This window comes from Lycium ferocissimum, chromosome 2, assembly GCF_029784015.1.
Source record: "Lycium ferocissimum isolate CSIRO_LF1 chromosome 2, AGI_CSIRO_Lferr_CH_V1, whole genome shotgun sequence".
Taxonomy (NCBI): domain Eukaryota; kingdom Viridiplantae; phylum Streptophyta; class Magnoliopsida; order Solanales; family Solanaceae; genus Lycium; species Lycium ferocissimum.
The window spans coordinates 35,812,655-35,829,982 of NC_081343.1; the positions used below are offsets into that span (position 1 = coordinate 35,812,655).

At 36.2% G+C, this 17,328-nt stretch overlaps 3 protein-coding genes across 6 annotated transcripts; 1 reads left to right on the forward strand and 2 right to left on the reverse strand.

Annotated features, from left to right (window-relative positions):
• Nucleotides 1-2,991: 2,991 nt before the first annotated feature.
• Nucleotides 2,992-5,087, reverse strand: LOC132047549 (uncharacterized). Its single transcript, XM_059438578.1, has 2 exons — nucleotides 4,452-5,087; nucleotides 2,992-3,519 (listed from the first exon to the last, which is right to left on the reverse strand). Exons 1-2 carry the CDS (start codon nucleotides 5,085-5,087, stop codon nucleotides 2,992-2,994), a joined length of 1,164 nt encoding a protein of 387 aa, XP_059294561.1.
• A 3,098-nt stretch (nucleotides 5,088-8,185) lies between these two features.
• On the forward strand, nucleotides 8,186-12,161 carry LOC132035787 (uncharacterized). 4 transcript variants are annotated; one of them, XM_059425933.1, is made up of 7 exons: nucleotides 8,186-8,339; nucleotides 9,028-9,258; nucleotides 9,652-9,702; nucleotides 11,103-11,176; nucleotides 11,398-11,517; nucleotides 11,620-11,688; nucleotides 11,778-12,161. In XM_059425933.1, exons 2-7 carry the CDS (start codon nucleotides 9,051-9,053, stop codon nucleotides 11,856-11,858), a joined length of 603 nt encoding a protein of 200 aa, XP_059281916.1. In that variant the 5' UTR covers nucleotides 8,186-8,339; nucleotides 9,028-9,050; the 3' UTR covers nucleotides 11,859-12,161. The 4 variants fall into 4 exon arrangements, with proteins under 4 accessions (XP_059281916.1, XP_059281891.1, XP_059281907.1 ...); XM_059425908.1 differs by having other exon boundaries at nucleotides 8,187-8,339; nucleotides 10,920-11,176; XM_059425924.1 differs by having other exon boundaries at nucleotides 8,187-8,339; nucleotides 10,935-11,176.
• Nucleotides 12,162-12,911: 750 nt separating this feature from the next.
• LOC132048002 (probable histone chaperone ASF1A) lies at nucleotides 12,912-16,688 on the reverse strand. Its single transcript, XM_059438950.1, has 3 exons — nucleotides 16,361-16,688; nucleotides 13,724-13,839; nucleotides 12,912-13,633 (listed from the first exon to the last, which is right to left on the reverse strand). Exons 1-3 carry the CDS (start codon nucleotides 16,467-16,469, stop codon nucleotides 13,259-13,261), a joined length of 600 nt encoding a protein of 199 aa, XP_059294933.1. The 5' UTR covers nucleotides 16,470-16,688; the 3' UTR covers nucleotides 12,912-13,258.
• Nucleotides 16,689-17,328: the final 640 nt, after the last annotated feature.

Genomic DNA, 17,328 nt, shown 5'->3' on the forward strand with positions numbered 1-17,328 from the left:
GGAGGATTGGGTAAGTTTCAACACTTATATATATGTATATGATTCAGTATACTGTTTGAACAAGTCATGTAATTCGATGAACTTGTTGCAACAAGTTAACTAGTTGTTACAACAAGATACTAACTTGTTGCAACTTGTTAAGTAGTTGTTCCAACAAGTGAATAACCTGTTGCAGCAAGCTCACTAGTTGTTCCAACAACTCTAACTACCTGTTGCAGCAATTGGCTGACTGTTTTGATATTTTTACTGCAGTATGTAGATGAAATCTTATTGCTGATGCGTATGAGGCAGCTTAATTTCCCTGAGCACTATGATTCCTCTGATAGAATCATGGACCTCAACTTCTACCATCACTGTCGCAATAGGCACTTAGGGTTGTCCAATGAGTCTACAAATGTGGGTGCCGTGCCCCATGATCAAAGACTTGCTCTCTTTAGGTGGGACGATGATGGTCTCGCTTTTCCCAGGGTGTTGTGCCCTACCCGTGGGTCGAGTGGATTGGTGCCAAAAGGATCATAGCCATCATGAATATTAATGACAACCATTTTGTCACTATTGAGATCATCATTGAGGAGGGTATCATAAATGTTTATGATTGCAACATCCCATGTAATGCAAGACGATGATTTCTTCGCCACATGCAAATTATTGGATCTTTTCCCCAAGTTGCTAAAGCAGAGTGGCATGTTCTCACACTTACCTGAAAAGTTGCTGAATGAACCATGGAAGTATGATCGGAAGAAGGATATCCCCCGAAATGAGACCAATAAGGCATGTGCTTCCTGGTCACTTGCTTTTGTTGAAGCTTTGCTTACCCGCACGAATATGACCAAGCCCGATACCTTATTGAGTGACAATACTGTGGAGAGGATGCAATGGAGGTGGGCTTGTGGAATTATTGATAAGGTGTTGGAGCCCTAATGTGGGGACAAACAATTTCTCTTAAACTATGTTTGCATTAAACAATTTCTCTCATATTTTGATTGCATTTGAATTATGGTGGATGAACACATTATGTAAATTTGTTAAATATATATTCTATGCTCGCACTTTATATATTGTTTAAGTTGTTTCAGTAGTTTTACGCAAGTGACAGATATGTTGGAACAAATACCTAAATTGTTGGTAAAAATAAAATAACTAGTGCAAATATTGCAACAGATGTGAAGATTTTGCAACAAGTAAGAATCGGTTGGAGCATATGGATCTTCTTAGTTGTTGCAACAACTTACGTAGTTCTTTGCAACAATTAAGGAATCTAAGGACTGTTGGAATATATGGATCTTCTGTTGCAACAATTTACTTAGTTGTTGCAACAAGTAAGGAATCTGTTGGAGCATATGGATCTTCTGTTGCAACAACTTACGTAGTTGCTGCAACAATTAAGGAATCTGTTGGAACATATGGATCTTCTGTTGCAAATAATCCAGCAACTGCTGAAGATGTTGCAACAAGTAAGGAATACACAACATATGGATCTTCTGTTGCAACAACTTACTTAGTTGTTGCAACAATGTACTTGCATTGTGAATCGAGTAATTGACATCAATTCACTCTAATGATCACTCGATTTAGTTCATACTGACTTAGAGATCCTCTTTGCTGACTCAAAACACATCAAATTGATTAAGTATTCCTTTGTTTATCACTAAATATGGGTGAATCGAGTAGTTGACATCAATTCACTCTAATGATCACTCGATTTAGTGCATACTGACTTAGGAGATCCTCTTTGCTGACTCAAAACACATCAAATTGATTAAGTATTCCATTGTTTATCACTAAATATGGTTGATTTCCTTTGTTTATCACTAAATATGGTTGAATCGAGTAGTTGACATCAATTCACTCTAATGATCACTCGATTTAGTTCATACTGACTTACGAGATCCTCTTTCTTGCCGACTCAAAACACATCAAATTGATTAAGTATTCCATTGTTTATCACTAAATATGGTTGATTTCCATTGTTTATCACTAAATATGGGTGAATCGAGTAGTTGACATCAATTCACTCTAATGATCACTCGATTTAGTTCATACTGACTTACGAGATCCTCTTTGCTGACTCAAAACACATCAAATTGATTAAGTATTCCATTGTTTATCACTAAATATGGTTGATTTCCATTGTTTATCACTAAATATGGGTGAATCGAGTAGTTGACATCAATTCACTCTAATGATCACTCGATTTAGTTCATACTGACTTAGGAGATCCTCTTTGTTGACTCAAAATACATCAAATTGATTAAGTATTCCATTGTTTATCACTAAATATGGTTGATTTCCTTTATTTATCACTAAATATGGGTGAATCGAGTAGTTGATCATTAAATATGGATGAACCAAGTAGTATCTGTTGCAACAACTGTAGTATCTGTTGCAGCGGCTATAGTATCTGTTGCAGCAAGTGTAGTATCTGCTGCAGCACATGAAGAATCTGTTGCAACAACCGTAGTATCTGTTGCAGCGGCTGTAGTATCCGTTGCAGCAAGTACAGTATCTGTTGCAGCACATGTAGAATCTGTTGCAACAATTGTAGTATCTGTGCAGCAAGTGATTAAGTTGTTGAACAAATCCTTACTCTTGTTGGATAAAACACAAGTTGTAACACATAACTTAGTTGAAAAAACCCCAACATGTAACTTAGTTGTTGCAATAGGTTTATTACTTGCTGGAAACTATTCAATAATTTATTAACAAATACACACATTTGTGATTTGAACAAGTTAAACATAAATTACCATGCTAAGAAACAATAACATTAAAATGTCATAAAGTTCCAACAGATAACTATTATTAAAGCATAATGCTATTTACAACTATGGAGCATTTAGGCTTGGACATGTTGTTTTTTTGTGGCCGTGTGTTTTGCATAAGGAGCATTTGTTTTTCCTCGTTGGAAATGATTCCCCGATTCCACGCCTCCTCTTTGTCCGCCTTCTTCCGGTTTGCTTGGATCAACATATGGAGGAGGTATTTCTCTCTCTAAAATCTCCAAAGGAACTTCCCAAGATTCTTCGAAGGCACAGGACAAATTTTCTCACAATATGCAATTATGTAATTCTCCACCTTATAATATGAAGATGAGTAGTCATAAATCCGCCTTCCAAAGTCGTCACCATATTGGACACGAAGCGCTGCCATTGCATGTGGACAAGGTATTTTGTCCGGGTCAAAAACTCTACAAGTACAAGATCTACTTTGCAGATCGATTGTCGCAACTGCACCGTGACCGATGACGCTGAACTTGTAGTTGGCAATTTGATGGGCTAATAACTTGTTCCCCAAGTTGACAAATTTTGAATTTTTTTTTTCAATTGAAGGAACAAAGATGTTTGGTGAGTCGATGAGCTCCATATGCCTCTCATGAAATTTTTCTGCAAATCTCCTGTTTATGGCATCAAATAAAACAGTAATGGGAAATTCTCTTTCAACATTGAACATTGAGTTCGCCGACTCAGCAATGTTTGACGTCATAAGATTATACTTGTGAAAATAAACAATAACGTAATCCTTAACGTACAAACGATTATAGTCATTGGAAAATATCAAAAAGTCGCTTATATATCAAATATGTGTTACTTGTTGGAGAGAGCTTGATATTGTCTCCGTGTCACACCAAAATGCAACAACTAAGTGAGTTGTTGGAACAACTAACTTACCTCGCTAAACAAGTGCGTTAGTTGTTCAAAGATGTGTTACTTGTTGGAGAGAGCTTCAGTTATTGTCTCTGTGTCACACCAAAATGCAACAACTAAGTGAGTTGTTGGAACAACTAACTTACCTGTTGCAACAAGTGCGTTAGTTGTTCCAACAGATGTGTTACTTGCTGGAGAGAGCTTCAGTTATTGTCTCGATGTCACACCAAAATGCAACAACTAAGTGAGTTGTTGGAACAACTAACTTACCTCAACAAGTGAGTTAGTTGTTCCAACAAGTGTGTTACTTGTTGGAGAGAGCTAGTTGTTCACACCAAAATGCAACAACTATGTAACTTACCATGTTGAGAGAGTTGTTCCAACTTATGTGTTACTTGTGGAGAGAGCTCTATTGTCTCGTGTCACACCAAAATGCAACAACTAAGTGAGTTGTTGGAACAACTAACTTACCCGTTGCAACAAGTGAGTTAGTTGTTCCAACATATGTGTTACTTGTTGAGAGAGAGCTTATATTGTCTCCGTGTCACACCAAAATGCAACAACTAAGTGAGTTGTTGGAACAACTAACTTACCTGTTGCAACAAGTGCGTTAGTTGTTCCAACATCGACGTGTTACTTGCCGGAGAGAGCTTCAGCTTATTGTCTCGTGTCACACCAAAATGCAACAACTAAGGAGTTGTTGGAACAACTAACTTACCTGTTGCAACAAGTAAGGTAGTTGTTCCAACATATGTGTTACTTGTTGGAAAAAGTAATGTATGAATACCTATTTCTGGGGAAGAATACCCTGCTCCATCTGTGGAATCCAACACGTTCAAGATGTTCGGCGGCCCCAGGCACGGTATCTCTTATTTGATTGAAATGGTCATTGAACTCATCTATATTGTACGATTTTGCTGCTTTATAAAACTGAGATACGACCTTCGTATTGTGAAAGGTGGTTCGGAGATTTTCCCCAAGTGCTTCATGCAACAACCATAATGAGATAAAGGAAGACAATTGAAACCGCCTTTTTGATACTTGATGCCTATCGTAAATTATGCACAACTCTTTGGTATCATCTACAAAGCTTCTCATTTGTTCAAAAAAATATTTGTACGAGGCATCACACTCCTTGTCCACTACACAAAATGCCACAGGAAAAACATGATTCTCCGCATCTTGCGCCACGGCAGACAACAACACTCCTTCGTACTTGCTCTTCAAGAATGTCCCATCGACAGCTATGACTTTTCTCATTTGCGCAAAACCAAGCATCCAAGCCTTGTAGGCTACAAAAAAGTACTTGAACTTCCCATTAGCATCAACCTTCAATGCCGTCTTACTTCCTGGATTTGCGGAACGAAGCATATAACGGTACGCATCAAGCACTGCATACCCGTGCTCACGTGTCCCCCTTGTCAAAGATTTTGCAATCTCCATGCCCTTCCGTACCTTCCAATAACTTACCTTACAACCCAATTCCGTGTGCGGAATGATTGGCTCATATCTTTTGTAGACGGGCCTTTACCATCGGAAACCTATCTTTGAAGTATTCACCAATGACTTTCGCCGTGGCGTGTGGATTATGGCTAGTAATATGCTCGAACCACATGTGTGATACTTTACGTAGGTTGTAATACAAAATCGTCGAACTTAAAAGCTTCATAGCCCTCGCCCACCACTTGCACTCCGATGTACACATCTAAAGCAATACACAAACACGAATTAATCACCTTTGAGTGTGAAATCTTTCTTCACGCAAGCAAGTTTCAACATAGTTGCTAGTTGTTCCTTGTTCTTGAATGACATTCCTTTATAAAAGCCTGTTTCATCATCTTGAACATGGCTGCACTGTGAAGATTGTGTAGAACACGGTGTATTGCTCGCAACTTCGGGTGTAGGAATCGGCTCACCCCACTTCCATTATCTGGAATATCCATATCCATATCCATATCCGTATCCACCCCATCCAATTTATTATTTAACACATCTTGTTGGTCTTGACCTAAATTATGGTTCTCTACCGGGCTTCCAACCACGTATACCCTTAAAATGGGCCTAGCTACATCATTCAAATAAGTACGCAAACGATCCTGATCGGTTATCTTAAAAGGCAAGACCCTCTCGGTTTTCAAAAGAGCTATGCATGTAAGTGATGGCAAGATCTTTCGGTTCACAAGTTAATTCACAATAGGTGATGATTAAGTTCACAAAATCATCAAACACAACATCTCTTTGGACACTCATCGCTATCGTCTCTAACATGTGACTACCCTTCCATCGCCAAATATATCGATTGTTCTTCTCGATCCATTCACCATGACAATCAACACCTATTGTTATTGAGTCCCCCATTAATGCTACCTGAATATATTTTGTTTTTAAAAAAAGGTCATGACAAGATAGTAACAAAATACAATAACGTAATGACTTGTTGGAACGGATGAATCGAAAAGTTGCAACAAGTGGATTACCCGTTGCAACAAGTACTATCCTTGTTGCACCGCCTAACTAATCATTGGAGTCGGCTTCGCTTTTTGAGTTCGTTTAATCCAAAGACAATTGAAGATGTCCAACAGACATTAGTGAGTTGTTGCAACAATTATATTACTTGTTGCAACAAAATACACTTGTTCCGGAACTACATAACTGCTGAGTCGGCCACGCTTTTTTGGGTCCAGCTTTTTGGGTTCTATTGGATCAAGTCGAATCCAACGGATCGGTGAGTTGTTGCAACAAGTAAGATACTTGTTGCAACAAGTAGTACACTACTTGCAACAACTCACAAATCATTTGCAACTTATTCATACTACGTATTTAACAACAATTAGTCTAGAAGTTGCAATAACTACTTAATCAAGTAATTGTGGCAAGAACTACAATAGTCGTTGCATAAACTACGGCAACTTCGCAAAACTACAACAAATTGTTGGAAAAATTTAGAAGCTCTTATACAATAGCCTTTAGCACTTGTTGCAACAAGTACAATTGCTACTTGTAAATTGTTGGAAAATCGAAAGAAACCCGGATAAATAATTGAAACAAAACAACAATATTTTACTTACCAAATGAGCGAAAATTACTTCAAGTAATGCCCACCAAAAAATTGCAAAATCTGCTGGTTTCGTTTTTTCTTTGTTGACAAATTCTTCAAAATGCCGCACCAATGGAAGAAGAAGGAAGCAGGGGAAGCAGCAATACTTATGAAGTAATGCCCATGTAGACACTAACGAAATCCAGCCAAAAAAATTGCAAATGCTGTGGTTTAGTTTTTTCTTTTGTTGAGCAGATTCTTCAAAATGGCACAAAGAATGGATGAAGAAGAAGCGAGGAAGCAAAGAATGGAAGATGAGGAAGAAGAATGGAGAGAGAAAAAGAATGAGAACAAAGGGATTGAAAAGAAGAAGAAGAAGAAGAAGAAGGAGGAAGAACGAACCGAAGAAGAAGAAGAACATTGGAGGGAAAAGAGCAAAAAAAAAAGTGCTATTGGCGTCTTTTTTTTTTTTTTGGACCCATTTTGGTATTTTAGGGCTTATATTGATCAAAAAGTGTTAAAAAATAAAACTTGAGGGTAAAGTATTAAAAATAAAGTTGAGGGTCAAAGTATCAAAATAAAAACTTTTGGGCAAGGTCAAAACCTCTTAATCACTAATCAAAAAACATCACCTCCACTCAATAATTAAAACTTGAGTTACCTCCCCTCAATAAAAAGACTTAAGGGTCACCTATAGTTAAATGCCCCATGATTCTACGCAATAGAATAAAAGTTGAGAAGTAGATAAGATAGCAAAATATGAAAAATTATTTTTTACACGCGCGCGCACAACTAAAACTAAAATTTCAAATTCATACTAAAAACAAAGAGAAAAGAATTCAATTTCTTAGTGTACATAATACTAAATAATAATTATTACAAATATTGATAGAACTTATACATCCCTGTCTTTACTTTCGAGCTGAGGGTCTATCAAAAACAACCTCTTTACCCCATAAAAGTAGGGGTAACGTCTGCGTACATCCTACTCTTCCCAAATTCCACTTGTGGGACCACACTGAGTATGTTGTTGTTGTTGTTGTTGTTGATAGATCTTATGACAAAATACTAAATGGGAAAATTTAATTAAAGTATCATAGTAGAAAAAAATGTATGAAGAAAGGGTTAGAGATATTATAAAAAATATTATAGTTTGAATTAATTTTTAAAAAATAAGGTACCCAAATAATAGTCAAAACATATTATTGAAAAGACTAGACAATTGAAGAAGGAAATAATAGAGATATTGTTAATTGGGAGTATCACATTAGAGAATTAGAAAGTATTTGATATTTTGTTAGAACAATATGATCTCATGTACTCAAGTTGGTGGGATCACGTATCGATATGACTAATGTCTTTAATATTGTCCGCGTATCGCGTGGGTATAAATATTAGTTAAAAAATAAACTAAAGCTATAAATAAGAGGTTTTCTCAGAATTACTTTTATATGAAATTTTAAAACAAAAATATATTTGCGTAATTTAGCCAAAAGGCAAAGGGGAACTTAATATGGACCAATAAAATGTGGACAGGTGGCATTTGAAGGTCAATCTTGACTACATCTGATTTCAACCCTCCCCGACCAAAACCCTTCTCTTTGGTCCAAAACCCTGCCTCTTCGTATTACAATCAGCTCTCTATCTATTTCTCTCAGGTGCCTTTCTTTTCTCTTCTTATTGTTCATTTATTTGCATGAAACCCTTTTCTCTATACAGTCAATTGAGTATGTCCATCATAGAATAGTTCCATGATTGTGTTCGATTTGTCTCAAATTCATATAATCATACTCATATTTGCTTGCTATACCATACATAGAAGCTATTTTAACTCTGACCATGGTCATGGTTTCATGTTCAGATTAAAAGAAGAGGGTTGTAATAGAGTCCACCCAAACTAGTTTGAGATTATGGCTTAATTGATTAATGGTAGGGATGCTCTTTTATTTTTCCAATTATGAGAAAAGGGGTTCTTGAAAAAGAAGGTTTCCTCTTTTTTTTTTTTTTTTTTTTTTTTTTTAATTGAAGCAATGTAATCAACTTTATTTGCTGGTTTGATGGATTTCTTTTTATTCTCTTGTAGCAAAAGTTACTATAGTTATCCCCAACTAGTTTGAGATTGAGGCCAACTGATTTATAGTAGGGATGCTGTTTTTTATTTTAGTTTGGAGTAAATGAATGATGGGTTGGCTAAGTCGGTTGTGTCGCTTCTTTAGATATCAAATTCAGTAGGTGTTCTTTCTATAAGTTGAAAGAAAAGGGTGTTCCTGAGAAAAGGGGGTCTTTTTGTAGTAAAGTAATCAACTATATATGCTAGATTCTTGAATTTCCCTGTATTACTTGCAGTTGAGTAATAAAGTTGGAAGAAAATGATAAAAAGGCGATTTTACAAGCTTGAACATGGTGATAGAGATGCTCCTTCGGAGTCTTCTTCATCCGACGACTCTGAATTTGAGGCAGAGGCATCGGAAGAGGAAGCGGAGTCGGAGGAGGAGGATGATAATAACGATGATGATGCAAAGGAAGAGGAGGATGATGGTGTTGCTCGACTGACAGGGGGAAATGAATCTTCTTCTGGTATATTTATCTTGATGATCTGCAGTTGCTTTTTTCTCTATTTTTTACTGATATTTTATCTGGATTAGTGGAACTTTGTCTGGTATTCTTAGACAACGGCCACTCCACCCATTGCTTTGAGTTGGTAGCTTAGATACTTTCGAATGGCTTCAGAGCCAATCTTTCGTAAGCCCATTCTTGCACCCATAAGTCTACATTGAGGTTTAGTTGTGAACAACAAAATGGGGTTACATGTGTGGGAGGGTGTTGAGTTATAAATTGTTCACATGTACTGCAAAAGGGCTTGCAAAGGGGTTTATGAGGGTGTTGGGCCACTCATCCATTTCTAAGGTTTTGGGTACCACCGATAACATATTTTTCTCCTCCCTTACTTCTTGTTTCCCTTTTCTGCAGGATATGAGAGCGAAGATAGCTCTGCCAACGAAGTTAATCTTGACTCATCAGGTTGGCTTTGATCTGTTGTCCCAAATTTTGCCTAGTTATGTATCTGATGGAAATTTTCTTCTTGAAAATCGTACTTGTGTATACTATAAGTATTTATGTTGGCACTAATCCACATACAAGGAAGTGTTTAGTTATAAAATATAAAAACGGAAGCTGCTATATTTCCCAATTCCATATTTGTAGGATCAGCATTATATACGCTGTTTTCAAACTCTTACTGTTTTGTTACTTGGGTAATCATTTGATTGTGAAAGATTAACAACTTGACACATTACACTGTGAACGTGGATTATCTCTAGTCAAGTGTGAAGTGAAATGGGACCCGAGCTGCTATATGTCCAACTTTTTGCGGGACCCGCAGTCTTATAAACTTATTCCTAGTCTGGAATCTACAGCTTTTGAGTTGTAATATCGAACGTGAAGTTTCTGCAGAATTTATGTATCGGAAATTCCAGGAAATTAGGGATGTCAGTTCTTTTCTTTTGATTGGTAATTCTTCATGGAGATGAACATATCTTAAAGAATTGGGCTTTAGTGTTCATCATAGCTGTTCTCTCCGTCTGGAGTGTTAAGGCTTCTTGCTGACTAATTCGGGAAAGATTGCATTCACATTTTCTTTAGTATCTTCCACACATCCTTGTGGCATTTGGTAATTGTTATAACTATCAAGTCAATGAATTAAATTATGGAAAACACGATTTTAGATTTTCTTGTTGTTTTATTTGAAACCAATATACATCTTTAAATTGCTAGTTAGGGCTGAATGAGAACTTATTTGGCTGCTATTTCTAGATGGCAATAGAAAGATCTTTCTGAACTCTGATTCTCTTCTCATAATTATACGGTAGATTTGTTTTATGCAGCTTGTAATTGGCTCGTGCTGCTGTTCTGAATCAACTGAAAAGGAAATATCATGTTGTTTGCTAAGAGTTTGTGTTCATCGAAATTATTCTAAAGTTAAAAATTATGAGAAACACTGCTTGAACACATGAAGTACAATATGGAAGGGATTTATACAGGACGAAAATACTTGGGTAAAACCCATTATTGATTGCTTCTCCATGCCGCTTCATCAACTTCAGAGAAGCAACTCTAGATTTTATTTATTCTTAATCGTGTCGCACATGAGCTATAATGCCATACCTTCCTTTCTATTTAAGAAAATAATTTAAGTGCTTAGGAATCATTCGTGGTGTTCAATTCTAAGTCCTTTATAAAATTACCATTGGTAGGTCTTCCAACGAGTGATGAAGATGTTACAACTCTAAAGGACACCAAGTTTGCTGTTGAAACTTATTCGTCTGAAAAGGTTATTGCAGAATCAGATAATATGCAGAATAATTCTCTGCCCGAAGAGATTCCAAGTGATGCTTCAGAATATGTCTTGAAATGTAAATCAGTTTATAAGTGCAGGGTGTGTCCTAGAATCGTCTGCTTGACAGTTCAGACTCTACTTGCTCATCTTACATCCAAAGTAAGCATTCAATATCAGTGTTTTCATTTTCCAATTGTGACTAAATTTACTTCTTTAGATCATATTACATGTAAAGATTGTGGTGCTAACACCTCCCCTTTACTAGTGCAGCCAACAATCTTACTCTTTCCATGTTAAAGAATCTTAATGCACGTTAACTTATGCACATGATTTTGACCCACTGTGACTGATCTAACATAAAGTTTTCATATTTGTTACAGAGGCATGCCCGCTCCGTAAAGCTGCTGAAAGAAGGGAGGCTTAAACTTATGCTTTCTGAAAAAGGAAAAATTGAAGGAGAAATTCTTCCGGAGGAGGAGGATAGCCCAATTGCATGGCAGGTTTGTTCGTTTGCATTTTACTGCATGAATTAATTTTTGGCTTAGTGAAAAAGCCTGATATTTTCATAAATTGCTTACATCATAATTTATGAATCATAATAGGACCCTTCAAGATTAAAGAAGAAAAGCAAAGGAATGAAGAGGCAACTCAGGGAGAAGAAGTATAAGAAGGTACATGCTAAGATCTGGTCCTGATAGCCCATGTTACTCTTCATAAAATACCTTGTTAAGTCAAATAAGAATTTTCAAATTCACTGCAGAATAAGGAAAACTTTTTGCCTGCGGAGAATGCTAGAGAATCAAGAATGAACCAGTCCAGGAAGAGGCAGAAAAACAAGTGAAGAACGTAGTTAGATCTTGCTATATATGTGCTGACCAGGAATTCTTGCTACAAGAAGTTAGAAGCAAAAGGAACTACATGTCTGATAGGGCTGGAATTAGTTGTGATTGCTCGGCAGTGTCACCCAAAATATCACGTTCCTTTTTTCAATTTTTGATCTAAGAGCAATTTTGTACTGGGCTGTTGAATCTGAAGCTTTGTTTTTCTAGCAAGTGCATGACAAAGATATCTCCTGCATTTCAAAGCTTTTTGGCAAATCTGTTCTGTAAAATGAAACTAAATTTCAAATTTATATTTCTGTGAAGATGTTATGACTAAATTGACAGATAACCCCCTACGCCACCCCCACACTTTATTTCTGCAAGGATAAAACAAAAACCGTTCTTCAACTGCTTACCTTTGAAAGTATGCTTGCTGTGTTATTGTTTAGATTCTTTTCTTTGGGCGGTCGGGTGTATGACATGAGATTTGTTTATAGAATTTGAGGAATTCCGCTAGACTACCTCTTTCATTGCCTTTAAAATGCTGTAACAGCAAGCAATATTTACGGAGTGGCAGAGTGCAAAGGGAATCAGCATACTACCATATGCTCAGACTGTTGTGACTTTGCAGGTTTGACTTACAGGTGCTGCAATATCTTGTTTCGAATTTGTATCAGTATGTAGGATGACTAGCATACATCAGAAGGAAAAAATGTTTCCAATTTGTATCAGCATGCAAAATGACTAGCATTAGCATGTTTCAGAAAAATGATTATAAAATTGTATCAGTATGCAAAATGACTAGCATTAGCATATATCAGAAGGAAAAATGTTTGTAATTTGTATCAGTATGCAAGTGACTAGCATACATCAGAGGGAAAAATGTTTCTAATTTGTATCAGTATGCAAAATGACTAGCAAACATCAGATTTTAAAAAAATGTAACGACAAAATAAATGGTGCAGTTCATCATAAATTGGCCCATTTTGGTAAAATGTGAATCAGTAGCTGCTAGCCAAAAATACAATAAATGCGTAAAAAATTTCCTGCCTGTCTGAATCCTCAAGAATGTATTACGTACAAAACTAAAATCAGTGTTATCAGAACTATATGGTCACAACAATTTCTTCTCAACTAACATTTTGGAAGTAGACTATAAAGCTAAAGATGGTGTCTATATAAGCAGAGGTTTCTAACGCCATTCCTGAATGCATACAGAAGGGAAAACAACCAGGTTAACAGCCACAAAATGCAACTCGTGTTTATACACAGTTTCACAACAGCTCCACTGAGATAGACCAAGATATCAGAAAAGAGTTTACTGATCATGTATGAGGATTTGGGATGAGATGACAGCCCAACAGAATGATGTCAAACTAAAGCGTTAGGAGTTAGGCGAAAAGTTAACATCCTTCCACAGTTAGGCACCACCCTCGTCTGGTCCATTCTTTGGTAGTCCCTCTTCATACTTAGGTGAAGGTAGTCCCTCTTTATTCCCATCTGCTTCAGTTGCGTTATCAGGTGGAGGGGCTTGCTCTCCAGTCTCACTGTTTTCAGGGTGAAAATTGATAGGGAACTTTGTCACTCTAGGTTTGTCTGTTAGTATGTTCCTTTGGATCTTGTCAATTAAAACCGTTTGGGGAGGTTGTTCTTTCAGCTTCTCATCGTCGTACTCATTGTTCACATAGTAGCCAATTCGTATAAATTCTTGACCCACATAGGAACAGGTCAACAGGAGCACAGTGACACCAATTATATCTTCTTGATGAATTCTGGCAGGATCTGGAGGGTCTGCCTAGTATTAGGACAAGGACATAAATCCAATCAGCACAAAGGCATTAGACCTAGTACAACTTAATTTACTTGTCAAGCCAGGAGATGATACCTGCAATACAAAGCGGTAAGTTCCAAGATTGACGGGGCCAACAAACACACTTTCTAGTAGTTGATCATACGTCTCATCCTCAGCAGATCCAACATAGATGAGTTTCCATTCCAAATCTGCATGCAAAATAAGGCAAATAGAAACTAAGTAAAGCTGTTAAGTTAACCAACATATAAATAATACTTATTTGAAAAGAAAAGAGCAACATGCCTAGTCGCTTAAACTTTGAAAAACGGTCAAGAACAGCATCTGTAGAAAAAAGGTCAATTTGGTGGGAGCATTGTGTGTGATTGCCAAAGAATTGCCCTATGTATCTTTACTGGGAAAAGATTTACAATGCAAAGATTATTCTCTTGTATTTCAATCCCAAAAAGAGAAAATGAACAAAAAAAAAAAAAAAGGTACTTGTACTACTTTTCTTTAGGAAGTCACCATTAAGTATTACTCAATTACTCCCTAAGGCCTCAAAATACGCTGGTGGTTATTGGACCAAGCAAAACCCATTTTTGTGCCATACTACATGAAAGAAACAATCTGAATTTCCAAGGTACATATGTGAAATAAAAACTCCATAATAGCAGTAGTAGACTCTGCTCCTCGAAACAATCTTTTGTATGTCACAAATAAAGAGTCCTTAAAGAAAAACAAATGAAGTATGACTCTTTCCAGTTACTTCTCATACTCACAATAGAATTTCTGTACTATTTTTGACAAATATGACAGTTGATTGAGAAAACCTCGCCTCCAGAAAACTTACAATCAGGGAGCAGTTCAAGTAGAATAGAAGGTTCCCTAACAATTGCTAAACTATTAAGTACACTGCCTTCCAAATCCAACTATCTAAAGAGTCCTGAAGACTTAAGACACATAACCAAGGAGATACCACAGAGATAAGTCCATTAATCCTATGTTTTACCCTGAAGAAATGAAAGGGGAACATCGGATGCTATTATAATAACAGAAGTCACCTAGTACTAAAGATTTTGTTATGAGTTCGTTCTTTTTTTTTTTTTTTTTTTTTGATTGATAAAGATTTTGTTATGAGTTTTTTCCGCGATAGTAGTATTGTAAGTACTTTCGCATTGTAAGACACATAACCAAGGAGATACCACAGAGATATTAGTGGGTTTTTTGTGTGCGCGCATTCCGCATTGAAAACTAGGTTAAGATGAACCTGTTGCCTAAGAGCTGCATCAGCCAGGGACACGAGTGTTCCTCTATCCAACTGGCTACTGGTTAATAACCCGAAAAAATACTTATATCATGCCCACTTCCGTTCCACGAGTAACGCTAAGTTTCCTCAGAGACTCCTAACTTCTTACTGATCGTGGCACAAATCGTACCATAGACCTTAACACAAAGCTATCCTACATATTTTATGAGTATCAGCGGTTTAATATTCCAACAGTTCCATCCACATTTATTTGCCAGTATCCTACAGTGATCTTCACATGCTCTCAGCGCCAGTATTCGCATGACTAACCAATCAGTAACCATGAATGAGAGAAATCACACTAATTACTGTCAAGAACCCTATCTCAAGAAAATAAACCAAATTGATACACGGTCATTTTGTATCCTATCACGGGAGGAAGCACCAAAAATAGGCCCTCGCTTCAAACACAAAACACTTTTCGCTACATCTACGAACACTCGAAGATGTTTACCCATCACAAAACAAAATTTGACTTCTGTTAGACGATTTTACAAATAGTTATGCTATACGAAGATCGCTATCTTAATTAAACGTTCTCTCATTGATATAAGTCAAGAATTCTTCTAAGTAGTGATTATATATCAGGAATCATTTACAACCTCTCCGTTAAAATTAACGCACTATAGGCACAATAACCATTTCATATCGACTTTTGCAATAGTAGAAAAAACAGAAATCTCGAATGTACAAATCTAAAGTCCTCCATTTATCGCTGTAAAAAAATCCGTTAGATTACAGCAAAACAACTGATTTCTCACAATTATCAACTGAGTCACGATAACATTGTAACAAAATTGAAAATCAACTTTCTGAATACACAAAAACCAATAACTAGGTCTTCAAAAATGATACAACGAATCAAAACAATTAAATCATATCAGAAACGAATGTATGAAACAAAATCCAATAGATTGTTAAAAAATTGATTTCTCATCCATTATCAACAACTTGAAGAAATTGTAAACAACTTCCTTATCAAATTCCTCATTAAATTAAACCCTAAACAGGTCTTCGAAATGATACAATGAAGCAAAAACCATTAAATTCTACTAGTACAAACGAATGCATGAAAAAAATATCAAATAGATTGTAAAAAAATTGATTTCTCATGGATTATCAACAACTTGAAGACATTATAAACAACTTCTCATTAAATAGAACCAATAATCAGGTCTTTGAAATGATACAACGAAGCAAAAACAATTAAATCATATCACAAACGAATGTCTGAAAAAAAAAAATCCTTAAACAATTGACTTATCATTGATTATCAACTGCATGAATACACTATAAACAACTTATAATAGATATGAATTACGAAAACCCTAACCAGTTCACCGAGATGATACAATCAAGATAAAACAAGATAATCATACTAAATACGTACGAATTACGAAAGAATTTCAACAGAGATAATTGACCTTCTTTGAGAGCATCAACACATTCGTAAGAGATTTCAAACTTGAAAGGCGAACGGAATGTTGACGGATTGTCTAACACGGCGACGTTTGTTACATTCACAGCAGTCATCGTTATTGCTATATTCAAAACTGATTAAAACTAAGTATATACTATTATGTGAGAGAATTAACGGCGTTAGTTTTATAGAAGAGAAAGTTGGAGATTATGGAACTATCATGAAATACACGAGATTATTTATTTATATGAATTGTGAGAGATGGAAGAATTATAGGCAAAGGCAAAAGAGAGATGAACGAGTTCAGTTGAATGCAGGGAGGAAATGGGTATCATTTTTAATTTTGATGAGTGGATATTTATATGAATGACCGGTTGATCTTGGGGATACAGGGTATAGCCGGTTTCTTGTTTTGGCGGGAGCTCGGTTTATTTCGTTTGTGGATAATCAATAAGGCGGCCCTTCTTCAAAGCCCATAGTTTAGTGTCCATTAAGTTCACAAATGACCTCCAAGAGGGTCTTTATTTTTTGGTCTCGCTTGGCAGAATTCTTAAAAAATAGCCTCTGTTTAAGAAAAAACCCGCTATGCAATGTTTTTAGGGGAAATTTCATAAATATACAAGTTGGTCACTTACATTGCAAATAAATAGCTCAAAACTTACATTACAAAAAATAGCCCAACATATACAAACATATAATAAGGTAGAGAGAGAGAGAAGTTTGAGTCATTTTTTGTAAGAATTAAAAAAATAGGTCAATTTTAGTAGCATTGTTGCTCCAATTAACATACAGTGTAATTTTCTCATGTTTTTATTGCTCATCTGGAATAAATTGTGGACATAAATTAGTTTTGTCTGTAAGGTAGAAGTTCAAGATATTTCAAGACAATGAACCTACTCAATTGACCACACGTTGTGCTTTCTAGGCAAAAACTGGACCTTATGCCTTGAAGTTCAGGATATTTCAAGACAA

Excerpts from the sequence above, each read along its gene's own strand:
- LOC132047549 (XM_059438578.1), bottom strand. The coding sequence starts at position 5,087 with ATGGAGATTGCAAAATCTTTGACAAGGGGGACACGTGAGCACGGGTAT. Across the intron at positions 3,520-4,451 it reads GATTCCACAGATGGAGCAGG|GATTACGTTATTGTTTATTT; the intron begins GTATTCTTCCCC and ends TTGTACGTTAAG.
- LOC132035787 (XM_059425908.1), top strand. The coding sequence starts at position 9,051 with ATGATAAAAAGGCGATTTTACAAGCTTGAACATGGTGATAGAGATGCT. Across the intron at positions 9,703-10,919 it reads AGTTAATCTTGACTCATCAG|AATTACCATTGGTAGGTCTT; the intron begins GTTGGCTTTGAT and ends AGTCCTTTATAA. Across the intron at positions 11,518-11,619 it reads ATAGCCCAATTGCATGGCAG|GACCCTTCAAGATTAAAGAA; the intron begins GTTTGTTCGTTT and ends GAATCATAATAG.
- LOC132048002 (XM_059438950.1), bottom strand. The coding sequence starts at position 16,469 with ATGACTGCTGTGAATGTAACAAACGTCGCCGTGTTAGACAATCCGTCA. Across the intron at positions 13,840-16,360 it reads TGTTGATGCTCTCAAAGAAG|ATTTGGAATGGAAACTCATC; the intron begins GTCAATTATCTC and ends TTTTGCATGCAG. Across the intron at positions 13,634-13,723 it reads CTTACCGCTTTGTATTGCAG|GCAGACCCTCCAGATCCTGC; the intron begins GTATCATCTCCT and ends TCCTAATACTAG.